The sequence below is a fragment of the Triturus cristatus genome, chromosome 1_1, assembly GCF_964204655.1.
Source record: "Triturus cristatus chromosome 1_1, aTriCri1.1, whole genome shotgun sequence".
Taxonomy (NCBI): domain Eukaryota; kingdom Metazoa; phylum Chordata; class Amphibia; order Caudata; family Salamandridae; genus Triturus; species Triturus cristatus.
This window is the reverse complement of record NC_140579.1, coordinates 125,158,661-125,175,705: the sequence shown is the minus strand read 5'-3', so window position 1 is coordinate 125,175,705 and position 17,045 is coordinate 125,158,661. Positions and strand designations below refer to the sequence as shown.

The 17,045-nt window shown below is 50.0% G+C and overlaps 1 protein-coding gene across 1 annotated transcript in view; it reads left to right on the top strand.

Annotated features, from left to right (window-relative positions):
• LOC146869752 (decapping and exoribonuclease protein-like) overlaps positions 1-17,045 on the top strand; it is a 154,466-nt gene that overhangs the window by 120,749 nt on the left and 16,672 nt on the right. The window contains exons 6-7 of the mRNA XM_085614181.1: positions 14,990-15,007; positions 15,555-15,649. Of these exons, the coding sequence (XP_085470307.1) occupies positions 14,990-15,007; positions 15,555-15,649 (113 nt within the window). The remainder of the gene's footprint in view (positions 1-14,989; positions 15,008-15,554; positions 15,650-17,045) is intronic.

Here is a 17,045-nt window from a genome sequence, read left to right as displayed (position 1 = left end):
CGGACAGAAGGGGCGCTGGCCGCACTCACCAAGGAGACGGACCCTGCGAGTACCGCGCCGGCTGCGTTAGCTAATGCTGAGACTGCATACGCCACAGCGTTGGCAAGCATGCGTCGGTTTAATTTCGCGGCATACGCAGCTAGGGCCCATACGGAGGGCAATCGGGCGGGCGCTCTGCTGGCGTGGCTCATAAAGCGGGATTCGTGCCTCCCGACCATCACGGCCATACGGGACGCCCAGGGCGCCCTGGTGTATTCGCAGGGGCAGATACTCAAGACCTTCCAGGAGCATTACAGGCGCCTGTACACTAGCCCCCGTCCCTCGGGGTCGGATGCTGCCCCGGCTGCCTTCCTGGATCGTATTCAGCTTCCCCGCATAGACCGGGATACGCGACTGGACCTCGACCGCCCTCTCAAAGCGGCAGAGATTCGGCACGCCATGAAGGCGCTAGCCACCCACAAGGCCCCGGGACTGGATGGCTTCCCCCTTGAATTTTATCAGACCTTTGCGTCCCAGCTGGTCCCCCAACTAGAATTGCAGTTCCAAGCGGCTCTAGACGTAGGAGTCCTGCCGCATTCCATGCGCGAGTCCGTCATAGTATCCCTCCTCAAACCAGATAGAGACCCGCATCAGCTAGGCTCTTACCGACCCATAACCCTATTGTCGGCGGATTATAAAATCTACGGGAAGGCCCTGGCGGACAGGTACGCCACGATCCTCCCGCGGCTTGTCCACCCCGATCAGAATGGGTTTGTGCCTGGCAGGCACACATCTTCGAACATCCGACGGCTGTTTCACGTGCAGGACCAGGTGCGGGAGCGGTTCCCTCGGGCAGCGTGTCTGGTGCTGGACCTCGAAAAGGCGTTCGACACGCTCTCTTGGGCTTACCTGTTTCAGGTCTTGCTCCGCGTGGGTGTCGGGCCCAAACTGCTGGCCTACACTCGGCTTAGCTACACCTCGCCCAGTTCCAGAGTGCGCATAGGCCCTCTCATTTCGGACTCCTTCCCGATCCGGCGCGGTACTAGGCAGGGGTGCCCCCTCTCCCCCCTACTATTCGCGTTGGCGATGGAGCCGCTGGCGGCCATGCTGCGAGGGGCGAGTGAGGAGTGGGGCATCCCGATCGGCGATTATACCCATGCAGTATCACTGTACGCCGACGACGTACTCATATATGTCCGGGACATTACGATCGACCTGACCCCAATATCAAGCATTCTGCATGATTTCGCAGAGGTGACGGGCCTTAGGGTGAATTGGGCCAAGTCCACTGTTTATCCCTTGACACCCCTCGTGCCCCAGGGTCCGATACGAATCGGAGGCATAGCAGTCTCGTGGAGTCCCCAGGCGGTTCGATATCTCGGCGTTAAGCTATATCATACGCCGCAAGATATCTATGAGGGGAATTACCGCATGCTGATGGGTAGTATTCGATCCTTAGTCCATTTCTGGAAGAGTCTCCACTTGGCTGTTCCAGGAAAGATAGCCGTTGCGAAGATGATCCTGGTGCCACGCCTGCTCTATCTCTTCTCCAATCTCCCGGTGGTACCCCCGAGATCCCTGTTCCGGGAATTGGATACCCTTCTCGGGACCCTCATCTGGGGCAACGGCCGCCGGCGGATAGCCCTGGCAAAACTGCAGCTGCCCCTTGATCAGGGCGTGTTGGCGGCTCCCTCATTCGAGGCGTATTTCCTCGCCGCCCAATTACAATGGGTGTCGCGTTGGACGGCGGGCAGGGCGCAAGAGGAGTTGTGCACGGGGATGGGGCGGATTCCACTCCCCGCTGTCCACCGCATGTTGCTGCCGGGTGCAGTACCGCCGACATCCCGGCCCCTCCAAGTCATGACAGCGCGTGCCTGCTTGGCTCGTGTTCATCGACTTAGCCGGGGTATTCCCCTGTACTCCCCGCTGTTGCCGTTGGTGGGGCTACCTAGGGGTCGGGCATACTACACGGAGCAAATGATGCGGGTGTGGACGGACTACGCGGTAACAGAGGTGGGGATGTTGTTCTCTGGGGAGAGCCTGCAACCCTTCGAGGCACTGGTCGAGGACTTTGAGCTCCCTGGGGGCCAATCACTGCGGCATAGATAGCTTCTCTTGGATTGCCGGAGGCAGTGGGGGGGGATTGAAGCGGAGCCCCCTACACACCCGGTCATCCATGCGATACTGCAGATGGGGCCCGGCCGCCATCTAGTCACGTGGATATACAAAGCGGTGAGGGCCCTGCGGCGCCCCACGTTGGCGACCCTTAGAGAACACTGGGAAGATGACTTCCAAAGGCCTCTACACGATAGGGAGTGGACAAGGGCGTTGGAGTACACCAAGAAAGTGTCCCGTAACTATCGGTTTAAGAACATACAGTTACATATCCTGCATAGGGCGTATCTGACCCCAGAAAAGTTGCAGAAATATTTCCCTGATGGGGTATTTGGATGCCCTAGATGCCTGGAGCCTGCTGCCTCGTTCAGGCACATGTTTTGGGACTGTCCGACGCTCTACAGTTACTGGCACACAATTCACGCTGCCCTAAAAACGGTTACAGGATTCCAGGACATGGACACATGGGAGGCGTGCGCGCTGGGAATCCATGGCCGGCATAAGCAGAAGAAAGTGGAGAGGAGGTTTGCCTTCCTCATGTTGATCCTCGCTAAACGATGCATTGCCATGCATTGGAAGGCGCCGGGAGGGCCCCCTCTAACGGCATGGGTGGGGGCTGTCAGGAAGTGGGGTAGGGTGGAGGAAACCACACTCAGAACGGAAGAAGCCCGTGGGATGCGCAAACACCCGATCTCTATGCCCTGGGCCATGTTAATGCACACATTCGCGCAGGAAACAGAGGCTGTGGCGAACTCAAGACTGATAGATCCCCTGGGGGCGCCCGCAACACCGGAATCCCCCCATGGTACTGCACAGGCAGGCCAAGATCCCGGGGTCCCGCAGAGGTTGTCACCACAGGCCCCACAACTAGAGCCCTCATGGGCCATTTTGGATGCTCCCGCCCCCCCCCTGCCCCCTCCTCATCTCCGCGTCCGCGATCGCCCCGACCCTTTCCCACACGATGGTCCAGCATATGAGCGCGCAGCTACCAGTACTCCCGAAGGGCGACACAGTGCACCCCCCCCCTTTTCCCTGGTTTCTCCGCCCCCAGTTAGTTCGTGGTTATTTAATGGCTGCAATTCTATAGCCCCTGCGACGCCCCTCACGGGGGGTTTAGTCCTACTGCATGGCACTCCTGCGGCGAGGCGATCATGGCGCGCTCTAGTAGGGTGCACCCAGAGGCTGGGTTCGGGCACGCATCTGCGGCCCCACTGAGGACAGCGACGAATGGCTTGAGGGGCCAGAAGGCTGCAAGATCGTAAGGACTGTGCACGGGTGCACTCGAAATGTAACCCTATGTGATAATGGCGATATCGCCTGTGCCCGCGTGTTATACTACATATAAATGCCAATAAAGAAAGTTTTTAAAAAAAAATAAAAAAAATGAGAGAAGATGATGCAATTTGTAGTAAGTTTTGAAAATAGGGGCCCCTGCTTACAAGATGGACTTACCATACGTAGGGATTATATAACAAAATGGGAAAAAACCTAAGCAAGTATAAACAGTTATATATGTGCAGGCAAACCAATGATTATATTATCCAGTTTTGGGTTCCGCCCCCTCCCTCAAAAGGGAGGGCACCTGGTTCCGGCAATGAATGATCTGTATGTTGCAGATGGTGGTAGATACGGGCCATCAGCAAGTCTTAGTCCTACTTTGCCTGTTCACCACATTGACAGTGTCAGTCATGACACCCTGACCGCAGGGCTGGCTGCGAAAGCGATCAGGAGAAGGGTTTTCCTGCGGCTGGAGTTCTTTTTGGAAAAAAGGATCAGGTAATCCAACTACTCCCTTTTGCCCCGTGATCAGAGCAGTAGAGCAGAGGGTTCCTCAGGGCACTTCTTAAATCCCTACAGTATTTAAAGGCATCTAAGACCACTGCCCAAACTAATCAGGTCTAATGCCATAAACACAACTCATTCTAGTGCAGGACTGCACCTCGCAGAGCCTCAGAGGCAACACTCTTGAATTCAGAGGCAGTAAGACAGAGGTGATGAGCTGCTTTTCTGGGTCCTTGTTGCGTCCTTGGCAGGAGACGTTTGGCCGCTGAAGGGTAACTCAATTCTGGTTACTTTGTCAACTTTTCGAAATTTGGGAGGCTACAAAAATAACTATTATCGCTCTCTATTCACGTCAATAAACTTTCCTGCACTTGTTTCAATCTACAGGGGCACTGTGGGAAATATTACTTTTGTTGGCAACTTGTTTGGTGCACAGCATCATTCTGGACAGCTTGGATTGTGGCAATGCCTTGTTGCTAGGTGCACCAGGTGCCTTGTTCCGCGCCTGCATCATATACAGGCTGCAGTCTTTGTGCCACGTCACTCCTCTTCTCTTGTTGCTCTGGATTCTCTTCATTGGCTCTCTGTAGCCAATCGAATGCAGTTTGAATCATTGTGCATAGTGTACATAGGTGTTAACCATATCAGGCCTCACTTGCTTCAACATAATTTACAGCGCTACATTCGGCCTAGATATCTACACTCAGCTAAAGCTGATCTTCTGAAGGTTCTCAACTTTAAAGGAGTTCAGATTTGGGGCAGACCGTTCTCTGTGCAGGCTGCTAGTCTTTGTAGAGGCCCACCGATCTCACTCCACTCCATCAACAACCTCAGTGCTTTCAGGAAAGCCCTGCAAACCTGGCCTTATATTCTCTAGGTCCTTTCACTTGTCTCGACCGGTCTCTGATAGCTCAGCACCAGGATGCCTTTCTTGGTAACAGTTTGCGCTATATAAATATTTTTAATAACAATAATAGTAAGCTTCCCTGGTGCACCCTGGGATTTGTAGTCCTATAGAAGTACTCCACTTGGGATAGGTTCTGGACCCACTGGGAATCTCTCCTCCTGCTCTCTGAGGTCACCCTGGAAGATCCCCACTAAGGCCGAGTCAGACCTACCACCTAAACAGATCGAGGAGCATACCAGGTCGAGGTCGTCCACTGTGATGTGAGAGCCACAGACGTCCAATGGGGGGTGGCTAGAGATGGACGCCTGCTGCCCACACACTGAAGTCCATGTATTGTGGCGCTGTACAAGAAGTGATGCACTACCACAAGTTGTGGTCTGAGCGACAACTGTCAGTGTGGCTTCTCGAGCCACAAGCGCTGGGGGAATGTGGCCAACATCAAGTATACACCTGTCTGGTGCCTCCTTTCTGGAATTTCCCACTGTGGGGTCTCACCCAGAGGTAGACTTTAGAACTTCATAAACACACGGCTGGGCTATGCACCAGCGATGGCAGGGGCTGCAGCCAGGTCACCACAACTGCGGGAAGATAGCTCCATCGTGATGTCCTACTCAATTCGGTGCTCCTGTCAGTTCTTCCTGCACAGCTCCTTCTCTCTCAAGGAACATGATCTGTGGGTTCCTTGTGGAGGCTGTGAGAAGTTGGCCTGATATGTAGTGCTCACTATTCTAGTGATCACTGTGTATCATTCCAAACGACCCTTATTGATGATTGGTTGTAAGTCAACCTTATAGACCAGCTATCCTAGTAGCATGGACAAGAGCAGTCTTTAGGCTAAACTCTAGAGGGCGTGTTAAGCCAGCTGTTTTACCACCACATTTACCCCTTGAACACCGCGTGAAAGGACACCACACAAGTTGTTATGAAAATAAAGGGTATTTATTTATAACAAGACTACCCTGGCTCTTTATGAGTCAGGGAGCTAAGCACACTACAAAACTCTTATGAAAATACTTCAAGTTGCACAATTTACACAAATGCCCGAGGGGCATGAAAAACCATCTACACTAACAGTGGGATGCAAATGGTTAGAGTCTGGAGTTACTGATTCCGGAGTGATCCGATCAGTGGGACTAAACGAAAAAGGAGCTGGACACTTGGAGAGCGAACCTGCGATGGAGCACCGAAATGCTCGAGTTACCTAGCCCAGAGGCTGCGGCTGCGTGAGGTTTGGCAAGATGTCGGGAGTCCTCGTTGTAGTCTCAGGAGCCTGAAAGAAGAAGTTGCTGGCAGGCGACCAGTGTCGATGTTCAGCGAGATCCAAGCCTGGATCGGTGATGAAGGAAACCTGAAAGCAGAGGGGACTCAGTTCTCAACCGCTAGCCAGCGATCGTGTGGGCACCAGGCGGGTACCGGCTGAAGTCACCTCGACCAGGTGAGTGGATGACGTCGGACTCGGCTGTTCCTCGGACCAGGAGGCGCGGCGGCGACCAGGATGGAGGGCGAGCTGTCCCACGAAGGTGTCTGCTGTCGATGATGCTGGGCCCAGGAATGGGGCAGCAGGTCTTGGCAGTGGCAAGCCCACGCGGTAGAGTCAATATGACGTTGGGAGTGGACCAGGAGGGTCCGGGGTACTCCTCTGTTGAAGGGGAGCAAGAGCCAATCTGGAGCAACCAGACCGGTGATGAAACTATCGTGGTGCGTCGTGAAGAGGGCCACAAGCCGGTCGGCGAGTGGTCGGACAACACGGTGAACAGCAAGGAGCGGAAGGGCCCCCACGCAGATCTCGTGGATGCTGGGGAGGCAGACTTCGGTGCTGGAGCTGCTCAGGGTTAGGGCTTCTCAAACCCTAGGTAAACTCACTCGAGGGTCCCTCGGTGGGCGTGTTAGATAAGCGTCGTGCAGGTTCTGAAGATAGCCAGTCCCGCAGGTCTCGTCGCACCTACGACTCTCAGCTGGGCTGATGATGTAGGTAGAGGTCAGAGATGGCAGGGAACTCGGGTCTCGTCGAGCTGGGCAGTCTTGATCCGTAGGAGAGACGTACAGCAAACCGCAAGCGCTTAGGTGGTGCCTGCTGGTGCAGGGTGGCTACTCCTTAGCCACAAGGGAGAGTCTTCAGAAAAAGTCAAGAGTTCCTTTCGTGGAAAGTAGTTCAAGATTCAGAATTATCCAATTTGGGAAGGGGACTCGCTCCTACCTTTATTCTAAGAAAAGGGGCTGGCCCGTGACTAGGTCCTACCTATGGGTGGGGCCAGGAGGGGGGTGGTTACACCCCTATCCTTTGTCCGGCTTCGCCCCAGCTCAGGGGCAGGGTTGCCCCCGAAACTGGTTTGAGCCGGGCTATGCACAGTGAGCACCGGGGTGCCACTTGCAATCACCTTCCTTTCAGCCCTGCCTACCTGGGATACACAAACCCTGTCTGAGATGGTGCTAACACCGCCCTCGACAGGAAACCCTTTGTCCAAGCTCCCTCCGCTGGAAGGTCTCCCAGCAGCAGGAGGTCAGACTTGTGTCTGGTGGCAGCATCCATTTTGTGATGCTGAGGCTTGAGTCAACTTTTAACCGGGGTTCAAGGTTACTTCCATGTCGTGCCCCTCTAAAAGGGGGGAATGCTAACCCCGTCGCCAGAATTGGCGAGGGGTTCGTATTCCAATTCGTATGACACCTTACTCGACATGTGTGGGTGATGCGATGCCAAGGTCAGCAAATAACCGCGAGGATTATAATGCATTTTAAGGTAGTTGGCACGCGTCACCATGGAACGGCTACTAGGACTTGGTTCCGCAAGCCGTCGACGGGCTCAGCTCGCGCCAGAGCACCATCCCACATGATTCCCAGCACTCTGCCCTCAGGATTGATAAGGCCTGCCATAGGAGTGACTGACAGGAATCCATGTGTCCATTTTAGGGTTAGGCATAGGAATACTACACCTATAGCAACGGGTGATTACACCACCTTGCCCCAGCTGTCGCGCAGCCAGTTGTGTCAGATTTGGGCGGCCATCCAGGGGTGGCATAATACATGCTGCAGCCCCTGGTAGGCCCTGGGTACACCGATGCCCTGGATACCTGTGGTATGCTGATACAGGGACTGATACGGCGGCCCAGTTCCAATTAGTGGATGCACCTAATGTACATGTGTGTTAATTTCGAGAGAGAACAGCTAGGCTGTGGGTCTGATTGGCAGGCCCACAGCCAGGGAAAGTCGTAAACCAATGAAGCAAAAGCAAAAAATCTGGGTGATCATAGGATTGCAGACCCTACTCTCCTACAGAGGCAGGTCCTCCCTTTGGGACCCTCTCATGTTCCTTGTGGAGGCAGCGCTTCCCTTTAGGGACCCTCTCATGTTCCTTGTGGAGGCAGCGCTTCCCTTTAGGGACCCTCTCATGTTCCTTGTGGAGGCAGCGCCTCCCTTTAGGGACCCTCTCATGTTCCTTGTGGAGGCAGCGCCTCCATTTATGGACACTCTCATGTTCCTTGTGGAGGCAGCGCCTCCCTTTAGGGACCCGCTCATTTTCCTCGTGGAGGCAGCGCCTCCCTTTACGGACCCTCTAGTGTTCCCTGTGGAGGCAGCCTCTCCCTTTAGAGACCCCCTCATGTTCCTTGTGGAGGCAGCCCCTCCCTTTAGGGACCCTCTCGTGTTCCTTGTGGAGGCAGCGCCTCCCTTTAGGGACCCTCTCGTGTTCCTTGTAGAGGCAGTTCCTCCCTTTAGGGGCCCTCTCATGTTCCTTGTGGAGGCAGCGCCTACCTTTAGGGACCCTCATGTGTTCCTTGTGAAGGCAGATCCTCCCTTTGGGACCCTCTCGTGTTCCTTGTGGAGGCAGCTCCTCCCTTTGGGATCCTCTCGTTTTCCTTGTGGATGCAGCGCCTCCCTTTAGGGACCCTCTCATGTTCCTTGTGGAGGTAGTGCCTCCCTTTTGGGACCCTCTTGTGTTCCTTGTGAAGGCAGCGCCTCCCTTTGGGACCATCTTGTGTTCCTTGTGAAGGCAGTGCCTCCCTTTAGGGATCATCTCATGTTCCTTGTGGAGGTAGCGACTCCCTTTAGGGACCCTCTCATATTCCTTGTGGAGGCAGCTCCTCCCTTTGGGACCCTCTCGTGTTCCTTGTGGAGGCAGCTCTTCCCTTTGGGACCCTCTTGTGTTTCTTGTGGAGGCAGTGCCTCCTTTTTGGGACCGTCTCATGTTCCTTGTGGAGGCAGCGCCTCTCTTTGGGACCCTCTCATGTTCCTTGTGGAGGCAGCGCCTCCCATTAGGGACCCTCTTCCGATTTACACCTCAGTGATGGCTCCTTCCTTCAAGACATCTCCTAAGACCCTTTCCTGTGGGATTGTTTCAGGACTGGCTGTGGTAGACATGAATCCTAGATCTCTGACATTGGCTGCAGCACACAGAGTCCCCGAACCTACCGAGCCTCACTGCATGTGCACTCAAGGCAGGGGTGCCCTCCACATTCAGCTACGCAAAAGACAATTTAGATTTTTCACTGCCTGGTGGGCAGAAAATCTGGAAGACACAGAGGGTAAGATTATGGAAATCTCCTTTTTCTCCTTAAGTGAGCAGCTCAACAATTGAAGAAATCTAGAACTTCAATAACATTCTAGTAACATATAAAGTCCACCAACACGTAGCCTTCTCCCTTCTTTGTGGATGTTGCGAACTGAATAACTTCTATTACTTTAACTTTTCAAGCACAGCATTTTCTATTTTGGAAAATAAAATTGAAATACAGTCAGAAATCTTTACCCCATCAGAGAAGGTTTTCAGTGGTGGGATAATGTTAGCCTCCTTTTCTTTAATAAAATCCAGATTTTCTGCCCACCAGGCTGTGAAAAATCAATCTTTTATGGCATGACACGGAGGCTAACATTATGCAAGTGTAAAGTGCATTTGATACGTTATCAATAGCGCTTCTCATAGGTCTGAAGTAACTTCTTTTAAACATTGTTTCATTGGACCAATCTGCAGTTCTAAGGATATCTTGTAGGTTTCCCCTTAGAAAGGAAGCTTTGGAAGCTGAGGCATCCTTAAGGGAGTGTGCACCAAATATAGTAATGTCTATCGCCGCTTCTTTCATTACCTCTTTCACCTATCTAGCTAAAGTGGGGGATGATACTGCCTCATGAGGTGATCTATAGCATATTAGCAATTGATCTGTGTTTCCCCTCAGGGTCGCAGTCTTTCTCTCGTATTCCTGCAAGCATTTCATCACCACAGAGTCTCATTCTGAGGAGAAAAAAGGGTAAAAAATAGAGGTTGACGGTGTCTTGGTTCGTCTTTTTAAGTAAAAGCAAACCCTTTCTGGTTGGAAGGCCCTACTGTTAACGTCTAAGGCTTTATCGTCTGAGGTTCATCTAAAAGAAACCAGGCAGAGTAAAACTGAGTTTGTAAGATAATTGTTTTAGGGATAAGTTAGAGTTTTCACCCTAATTTACTAGAACTTGAAGAACATCTTTTACATCCCACAGAGCGGCGTATTTTGCAAAAGATGGATTTAGGACCCGCATACTTTGCATAATGTTTTTGGTTAGTAAGTTTTCTCGCACAGAGACTCCTTCTACAAGGCAGTTGCCTGCTGCAATAGTGGACCTATAAACATTTACTGTTCTGTAAGAGAGCCCTGATGTGAAAAGGTTGGATAAGTAGTTTAATACATGAACTAAATTTGTTGAAACGGGATTGTAATTCCGTTGAAGACACCAATGAACCCATTTCTCCCAGGCCATTCCATATGCTTTTCTTGTGCCAGGTGCCCTTGACTTCGATATGAGTTTGAAAACATCTGCCGAAAGGCCTGCGATCTGCCACTGTCTCCTGAAATCTTCCAGGCCATCAGTGTCAGAATACCCTGCTCTACTAGAGGGTGTGCCTCTACTTCTGGGCTTGTTAATATTTCCTTGAATGTTGGTATTAAAATTGGAAGGTCTATGCTCATTTCTAGTAGGATTGGAAACCATGCTTGGGATCTCCAGAGGGGAGTTATCACCACTGTAATTTCTTTGTTCCTGCGGGTGTGCACCAGTAGTCTGGGTAGCATGACAAATGGAGGGAAAGCATAAGGTGTTAAACCCTTCCAATTCTGTAGGAAAGCATCCACCCGCAATGATTGAGGGTCTGGTTTCCAGCTGAAGTATTTTGGTAACTGAGTGTTCAATCTGCCTGCAAAGAGCTCTACCCCGAAAGGTCCCCACATTGATTGGATGGTAAGGAAATTTCCCTTGTGTAACTTCCAATTGCTTAAATCTTCGAAATTCCTGGAAAGCCAATTCGCGACCCCATTACTCAGGCCCAGAATGTGTTCTGCTATCACTGAGATGCCTTTGTTCAGGCAGTAACCCCAGAAGAATTTGGCTAAATCTGTCAAACCTTTGGAGTGAGGACTCCACCATCATGTTAACATATCTCACTGCGGATACGTTGTCCATTCGTAGCATGACAGAACATTTCATTAAGTCTTTGGTGAAGCAATGGTTTGCAAAGGAGCCTGCTAGTAACTCCAAACAGTTGATCTTTAACTCCTTCTCTTGTTCTGTCCAGCGGCCCTCAGTTGTAGACTTGCCGCATTTGCCCCCCATCCTCCTACTCTTGCATCTGAGTCTATCACTATGGCTGGTTCTTCCCCCAAATCGTTCTCCCATTTCATGCTTCTGCATTCTTTAACCACCACATTATTTCTTTCCTTGAATCCGGGTCCAGAGCTATAATTTGGAAGTAGGATTGGTCTGCTCTTAACGTTTTGGCTTTGATTCTTTGAAGTGCTCAGTAATATAGGGGACCTGGGTAGATAGCTTGGATCATAAAGGACAGGAGACCTAGAATCCTTGCTAAATGCTCTCAGATGGAACTCTTTCTTCCCTAATACTTTCCTAAATTCTTTGCGGAGTTTTCTTAGGTTTTCCCAAGGTAACTTCAATTCCGCTCGTGTTGTGTTTATAACAAAACCCAGGAACTGCGTTTCCTGGCTTGGGGTTGTGCAGGATTCTTTCTTGTTTATTATGAAGCTTAAGTGTTCTATCAGTTTTATGGTAAGGTCTGTATGAAGTGATACTTTTTCTCTGGATTGGGCCATTATGAAGATGTCGTCTAGATAGATTATGAGTTTTATTCCCCTTGATTTGAGCCGTCCTGCTACGAGGCGAAGAACTTTGGTGAAGCACCAAGGGGCTGAGGATTGCCCGAATGGGACGCTGCAGAGTTGCCAAAGTTTCCCATCCTAGGTGAATTGGAGGAATTTTTGATGTGGTGGCCAAATTGGGATGGTAAGGAATGCATCGTTGAGATCTAAACGGGTTAGCTAGTCCCCTTTCCTTAAAACGTCTCTTAGAAGGTGTACTCCCTCCATTATGAAGTGGTGATAGACCATCCATTCATTTAGTTCTTTTAGGTTAATCACTGGTCATAGCCCTTTGTCTTTCTTTTCTACTAAGAAGATATTGCTTACGAAACCACATTGTGTCCCTTCTTGGATTGCATCTTTGGTTAACAGTCCTTCTACCACTTGTGATACTAGGATTGAGTCCTCGTGGGAGAAAAGCATTTCTTGGGGCATTCTTCTTTGTACTGGGGGACCAGTGAATTCTATTTTGTATACCCTCACTGTTTCTATGACCCAAGGGTCTTCCGTCACCACATTCCTGTTCCCAGAGAATTACACTAGTCTCCCTCTCACCTTAAGAAGGATACGTGAAAGGTCTTTGGTAAGTCTTACCTGCTGAGAAACCTCTTTGTCTCCTTTCTCCTCTGAACCCTCTACCACAAGATCTTTGCTTCTGCAGGTAGAAGGTGGAGTACGACCCGAAGCCTGACTGGAATCTTCAACCTCGTCCAAAATAGAGTCTTGAACTGCTTTGTCCACGGCCAGGGAACTGACTCCGTGTTCACCCAGCCCTCCCATAGATTCCGTCCTGGAATTCTCTTTTAATATCCTTTTGGGTTTTTCGAATGGAGCTGAATGCCCCTACATATTTAGCCATATCTCGGATGAAGTCATCCCTGAAGAGAAGCCACTGAGCTGAAGATCCTCCTTCTTTGGAAGCCAACTCTACCAGTTTTGGATCTATCTTGAGTAAAATGCTCTTCTTTCTCTCGTTTGAGAGTGCCGTGTTGGCATTCACAGGAGGCAGATTGCTCTTTGCGCCCATTGGCGTAACTCCCTTGGATCGATTAGGGAATCGCCAAGGTAGGTCCCTTCGTCCATTTTCAAACATTTTTGTGATCGGTCTACTCAGATCGAGTAGTCTGCCCTTAAATGATTTTAGGCCCCTGTCAATGCCTTTCCTTGGGTCTTTTCCCCCTTTTGCAATAAACGCTACAACTTTTGGATCTAGTTCTGGAGTTAAGGCTACTTTGTCTGGTAGGTGGGGGCATGGGCTTTCAGATATCAGACGTGATCTGACATCTTTGGGTATCTCTTTGTGGAATCAAAAGTAGAGGTATTCCGCAATGTGTTGGGTAGAGGCCCACTTTGGGGATAGGGGATGTTTAATTAAGAGACTGTCGAACATACTCTTTCCGAATGGGTCCATATGTCCATCTTAGACCCAGAGGCCCTTGGTGCCTCGTCATTAATTTCAGTGTCCTCTTCCTCAATATCTTCAATGTCCGCATCCAGGCCGGAGGAACAGGACAGATTTATTTCATCCCCCATATCATTATCGCTGATGATGGGGATAGGAATTGGGCCCTTTGGTTGCCCATCTAAAGTGCCTGAGGCACCGCCAAGTTTACTGTCAGCGCATGAAGTCGATGGAATGAAGTGTTTTGATTTTTTGAGCCCTTTTTAAGTATTCTCCCCAGTGCTCCTTTTACTTTGGGCCTTATTTGCCCCATCTTCCCCTTCCAGGAAGGCAGAGGTTGGCCAGCCTGTTTAGGAGAGGGCCTTCCATGCTACTCACTGAGGGATCAAGGGACATACTGGCAGGTAAGTAGTTGTCAGCGTTGCTTTGTAGAGACAGTTGTGACAGTTAGTTAGACTACAACTGCCAGAATTCAGTTGGTCTCCCAATCTGTCAAGATGGCAGTTGTAGTCTATTTAGTAGTAAGAGCCCAATCATACAAAATGGTTACAGATAGTTCCCTAGAAATTTTCCTGTAAAGTAATACCTCTATTTCCTTTGGAACCTGTTTACTCTCTTGTCACCCTTTTTTTAAAAACATTTAAGCCGCGCTTAAAATCTTGGATTCGGCCTGAAGAGACCGAAGGAGATTTAAGGAATCCTCAGGGCGGGGTGTTGACAAACACCCCTGCCCGATAGTGAGAATAAAATTACGTTTTAGCACCTACCACCAGCCCATATTTTACCTGCCATCAACCCGAGCCAAAAATAGGGTTGAATTCAGTATTTAGGGGGTCAGGGAGGGGGATATTAGTAGAGGGTCGGTGGGGTGTTAAAATCGTACGTATCTGTGAGCAGCAGCAACAAAGAAGGGAGAAGGTTACCTGTTGATGGACTTTACATGTTACTAGAATGTTATTGACCTTCTAGATTTCTTCAATTGTTGAGCTGCTTAATAAAGGAGATTTGCTTAATGTTAGCCTCCGTGTCATGCCATAAAATCCTGTCCCAGCAGATCTTAATCCCAACTCCTGCCAAGCTTTCATGATGATATCTTTTTTCTGTCCACTGGTGGCTTTTTAAAAAGGGAAGGAATGTGAATAGAGCGGAATAGAATGATTGCAGGTCTAAGGATTGAGGATAGTATGGGTACCCCAAAAAAGTGCAGGGGGAGTTTCAGTTGCCCTCGAATGGAACTGAATTGTGCAAGAGCGTGATCTGGACAGGGTCTCTGATGGTGCAGGGAGTAATTGACACTACAGAGGAGCTGTGAAACACAGGTTGCCCCCTGTCCTGAGCAGCGCATGAGGCACCTTGCATGGTTCGGTTCTCCTGCCCATGGGTGAACCCCTTCTCCTTCCACGGTGGCCCACAAGGGGAACATGAACCTTGCCAGCCCCCATCAGCGAGCTCTCACTTGTACTCAGGCACAAAATGTTCCAGGCACCCCAAAGTGGCCAAGAGATCTCTTTGTACCCCGCTGCTTGTCTGCTCCAGAATGAACGCTTTAATTAATCGCACACTTCCCAAGGTCTGCTCAGGAGTCTCGTTAAAGTCTCTCCCAGTACTAATTTCACATGTTTGCTCCTCTTACCAAGAATACATGTGTATTGCTTTGCATAAAGTTTTTAACACCATTTTATTTCTCTTTTTCAGAGAGCACCAACATCTGTGGTAAGTCTGTGTATTTTCCCTGTACACATTCTTGTCTTTTCTTGTTGCCCGCCTGGTTGTTGGGAACCTGAGTGACTGTCAGTTAGTAACCCTGATGCCCTGAGTGCTTCTACCTCTTGCTGGCTGGGGCTCAGTGACAATGCTGCACTGTCATCCTATGCAGTTATCAAGAAGCACACACACCCCTGGGTATCTGCATTGCCCATGACCTGTGCCCAGCTAGGACCTGGCCTCTGCCAGGCTGTCTTCATGTAACGACCCAACTTCTGTTAAACGCTGCACTTATTTGGGTGTTCTGAGCCCATATCCTCTGAGTGTGAATGATCCCAGCGAGGTCGCCAACCCATCTATCAGTTCAGTGTGGGGAGGAAAGGCGGGTATATGTGGTCGCCTTAAGAAGGTGCCAATGTGGGAAGCAAGAAATACACTATTAACGGGAAATAAAGGTGCTCTGAGACCGATAATGCTGTGTATGGAAGGGTCAGAGCACATAGACATGGGATGGTTGACCCTCTAAGGCGCTGATCACTGTCTTATGCCCCCACAGGAAGCCCCCGACTACTGGAAGCCACAAGTGTGCTTTAACTTCCTTGACGCTTTCCTGTCCTTCGTCAAGAAGGTGGTGACCGAAGACAACCCTGCGTAAGTAGTGGTGGAACCTGCCACCCACCAGAGTCTATGGAACTGTTCTGTGGACTCCCTTCCACCCCCTGAAGGAGGGCTGCAGTGCCCCTAGAGTGGAGGGCATGCCTTGCATGGTCTGAAGGGCTCTTATGTCCCCTGTGGACTGGCTCCAGGGCACGAGGGGCATGGGGTGTCTGGCTGGGCAGGGGGAGCTGCAGGAATGAGACCACCTGGCAGTCAAGAAAGAGACAGTGATAACACTTGGGCTCATGAACTCATAAGGGTTGGCCTCCAGAGACCCAGATCCTTAAATTTTACACTGATGTTGAATTTACAAGGTTTCTACATTCACAAGAGTATTAATGAGGTTGTTATGATAGGTCACCATAGTTCTCATTATTGCACACTAAAATAACCACTGTAAAACCATCAGCATCAAATAACAGCACATACAAATAAAAAATATAAAACCAACTAATGAAAATTCCCTAAAAGACCTAAAGTTGAAAGGGAGTTAAGGTTGACTAATATGTTAACAGTGGCTTCACCTTAAAAATGTGTAAAAAGTGTTGACGTTCACGTGTGAAGCTGCTGTCTTCACCTTGTGTCTCACCCACACCAGACCTTTAGGGAATATATATATTTGTTTGTGAAGCACTAATGTTAAATTAACAGCCTACCACTCATAGGGAGGTGGCGCAGATGGAGAAGAGATGGTAGAAAAAGAATTAGAGGGGATGAAACAGAATGGAGGATGAGAGGAGCCATCAGCATCTGTGAGGCCGCCAGGTCCCAAAGAAAGACGGGCACACTTGCTTTGTCCTTCATATAGGAACCTCAGCTTTGGCTAACTTTAAGTTTGTCTTGAAAGTGTTGAAGTGAATGAGTAGTAACTTCAACATATGAATCCTTCACAGCTAAAATTGCCAAGCTTAGATTGTTTTATTTTTGTTATTTATTGGGGCTATTTACAAAGACCCTAGAGAAATTAGGGAAACTTGTCTCTCAAACTTAAAAAGAGAACCAGCAGCAAGTTCTATTAATTATGGTTAATTTTTTATTATTTATTTATTTATTTAGGAGTTTTATATAGCGCTGGCCAGACCCAAAGCATCAGAGCGCTTTACAACAGTTGTCATGGCAGAGTCATACAGTTTAGCAGAAAGTATACATATAGGCTCAAGGCGCTTTGAAAATCAGCGTAATGTACAGCATTAATGCACGAAGATCAAGTAGTGTTCAGGTTGTGTGCCTGTTAACTTGCATCGAGCCTCCTTTGGGGAGGTGTGATAACGGCAGGGGTCGTGGAGGTGGAAGAGGTAGAAGACTTAATGACCCAATAGCAGAATGCAGCAGTGTGTTGGCTTGTGAGCTTCGACAGCAGCTATCGGTTCGGGAGCGAACGATTGAGTAG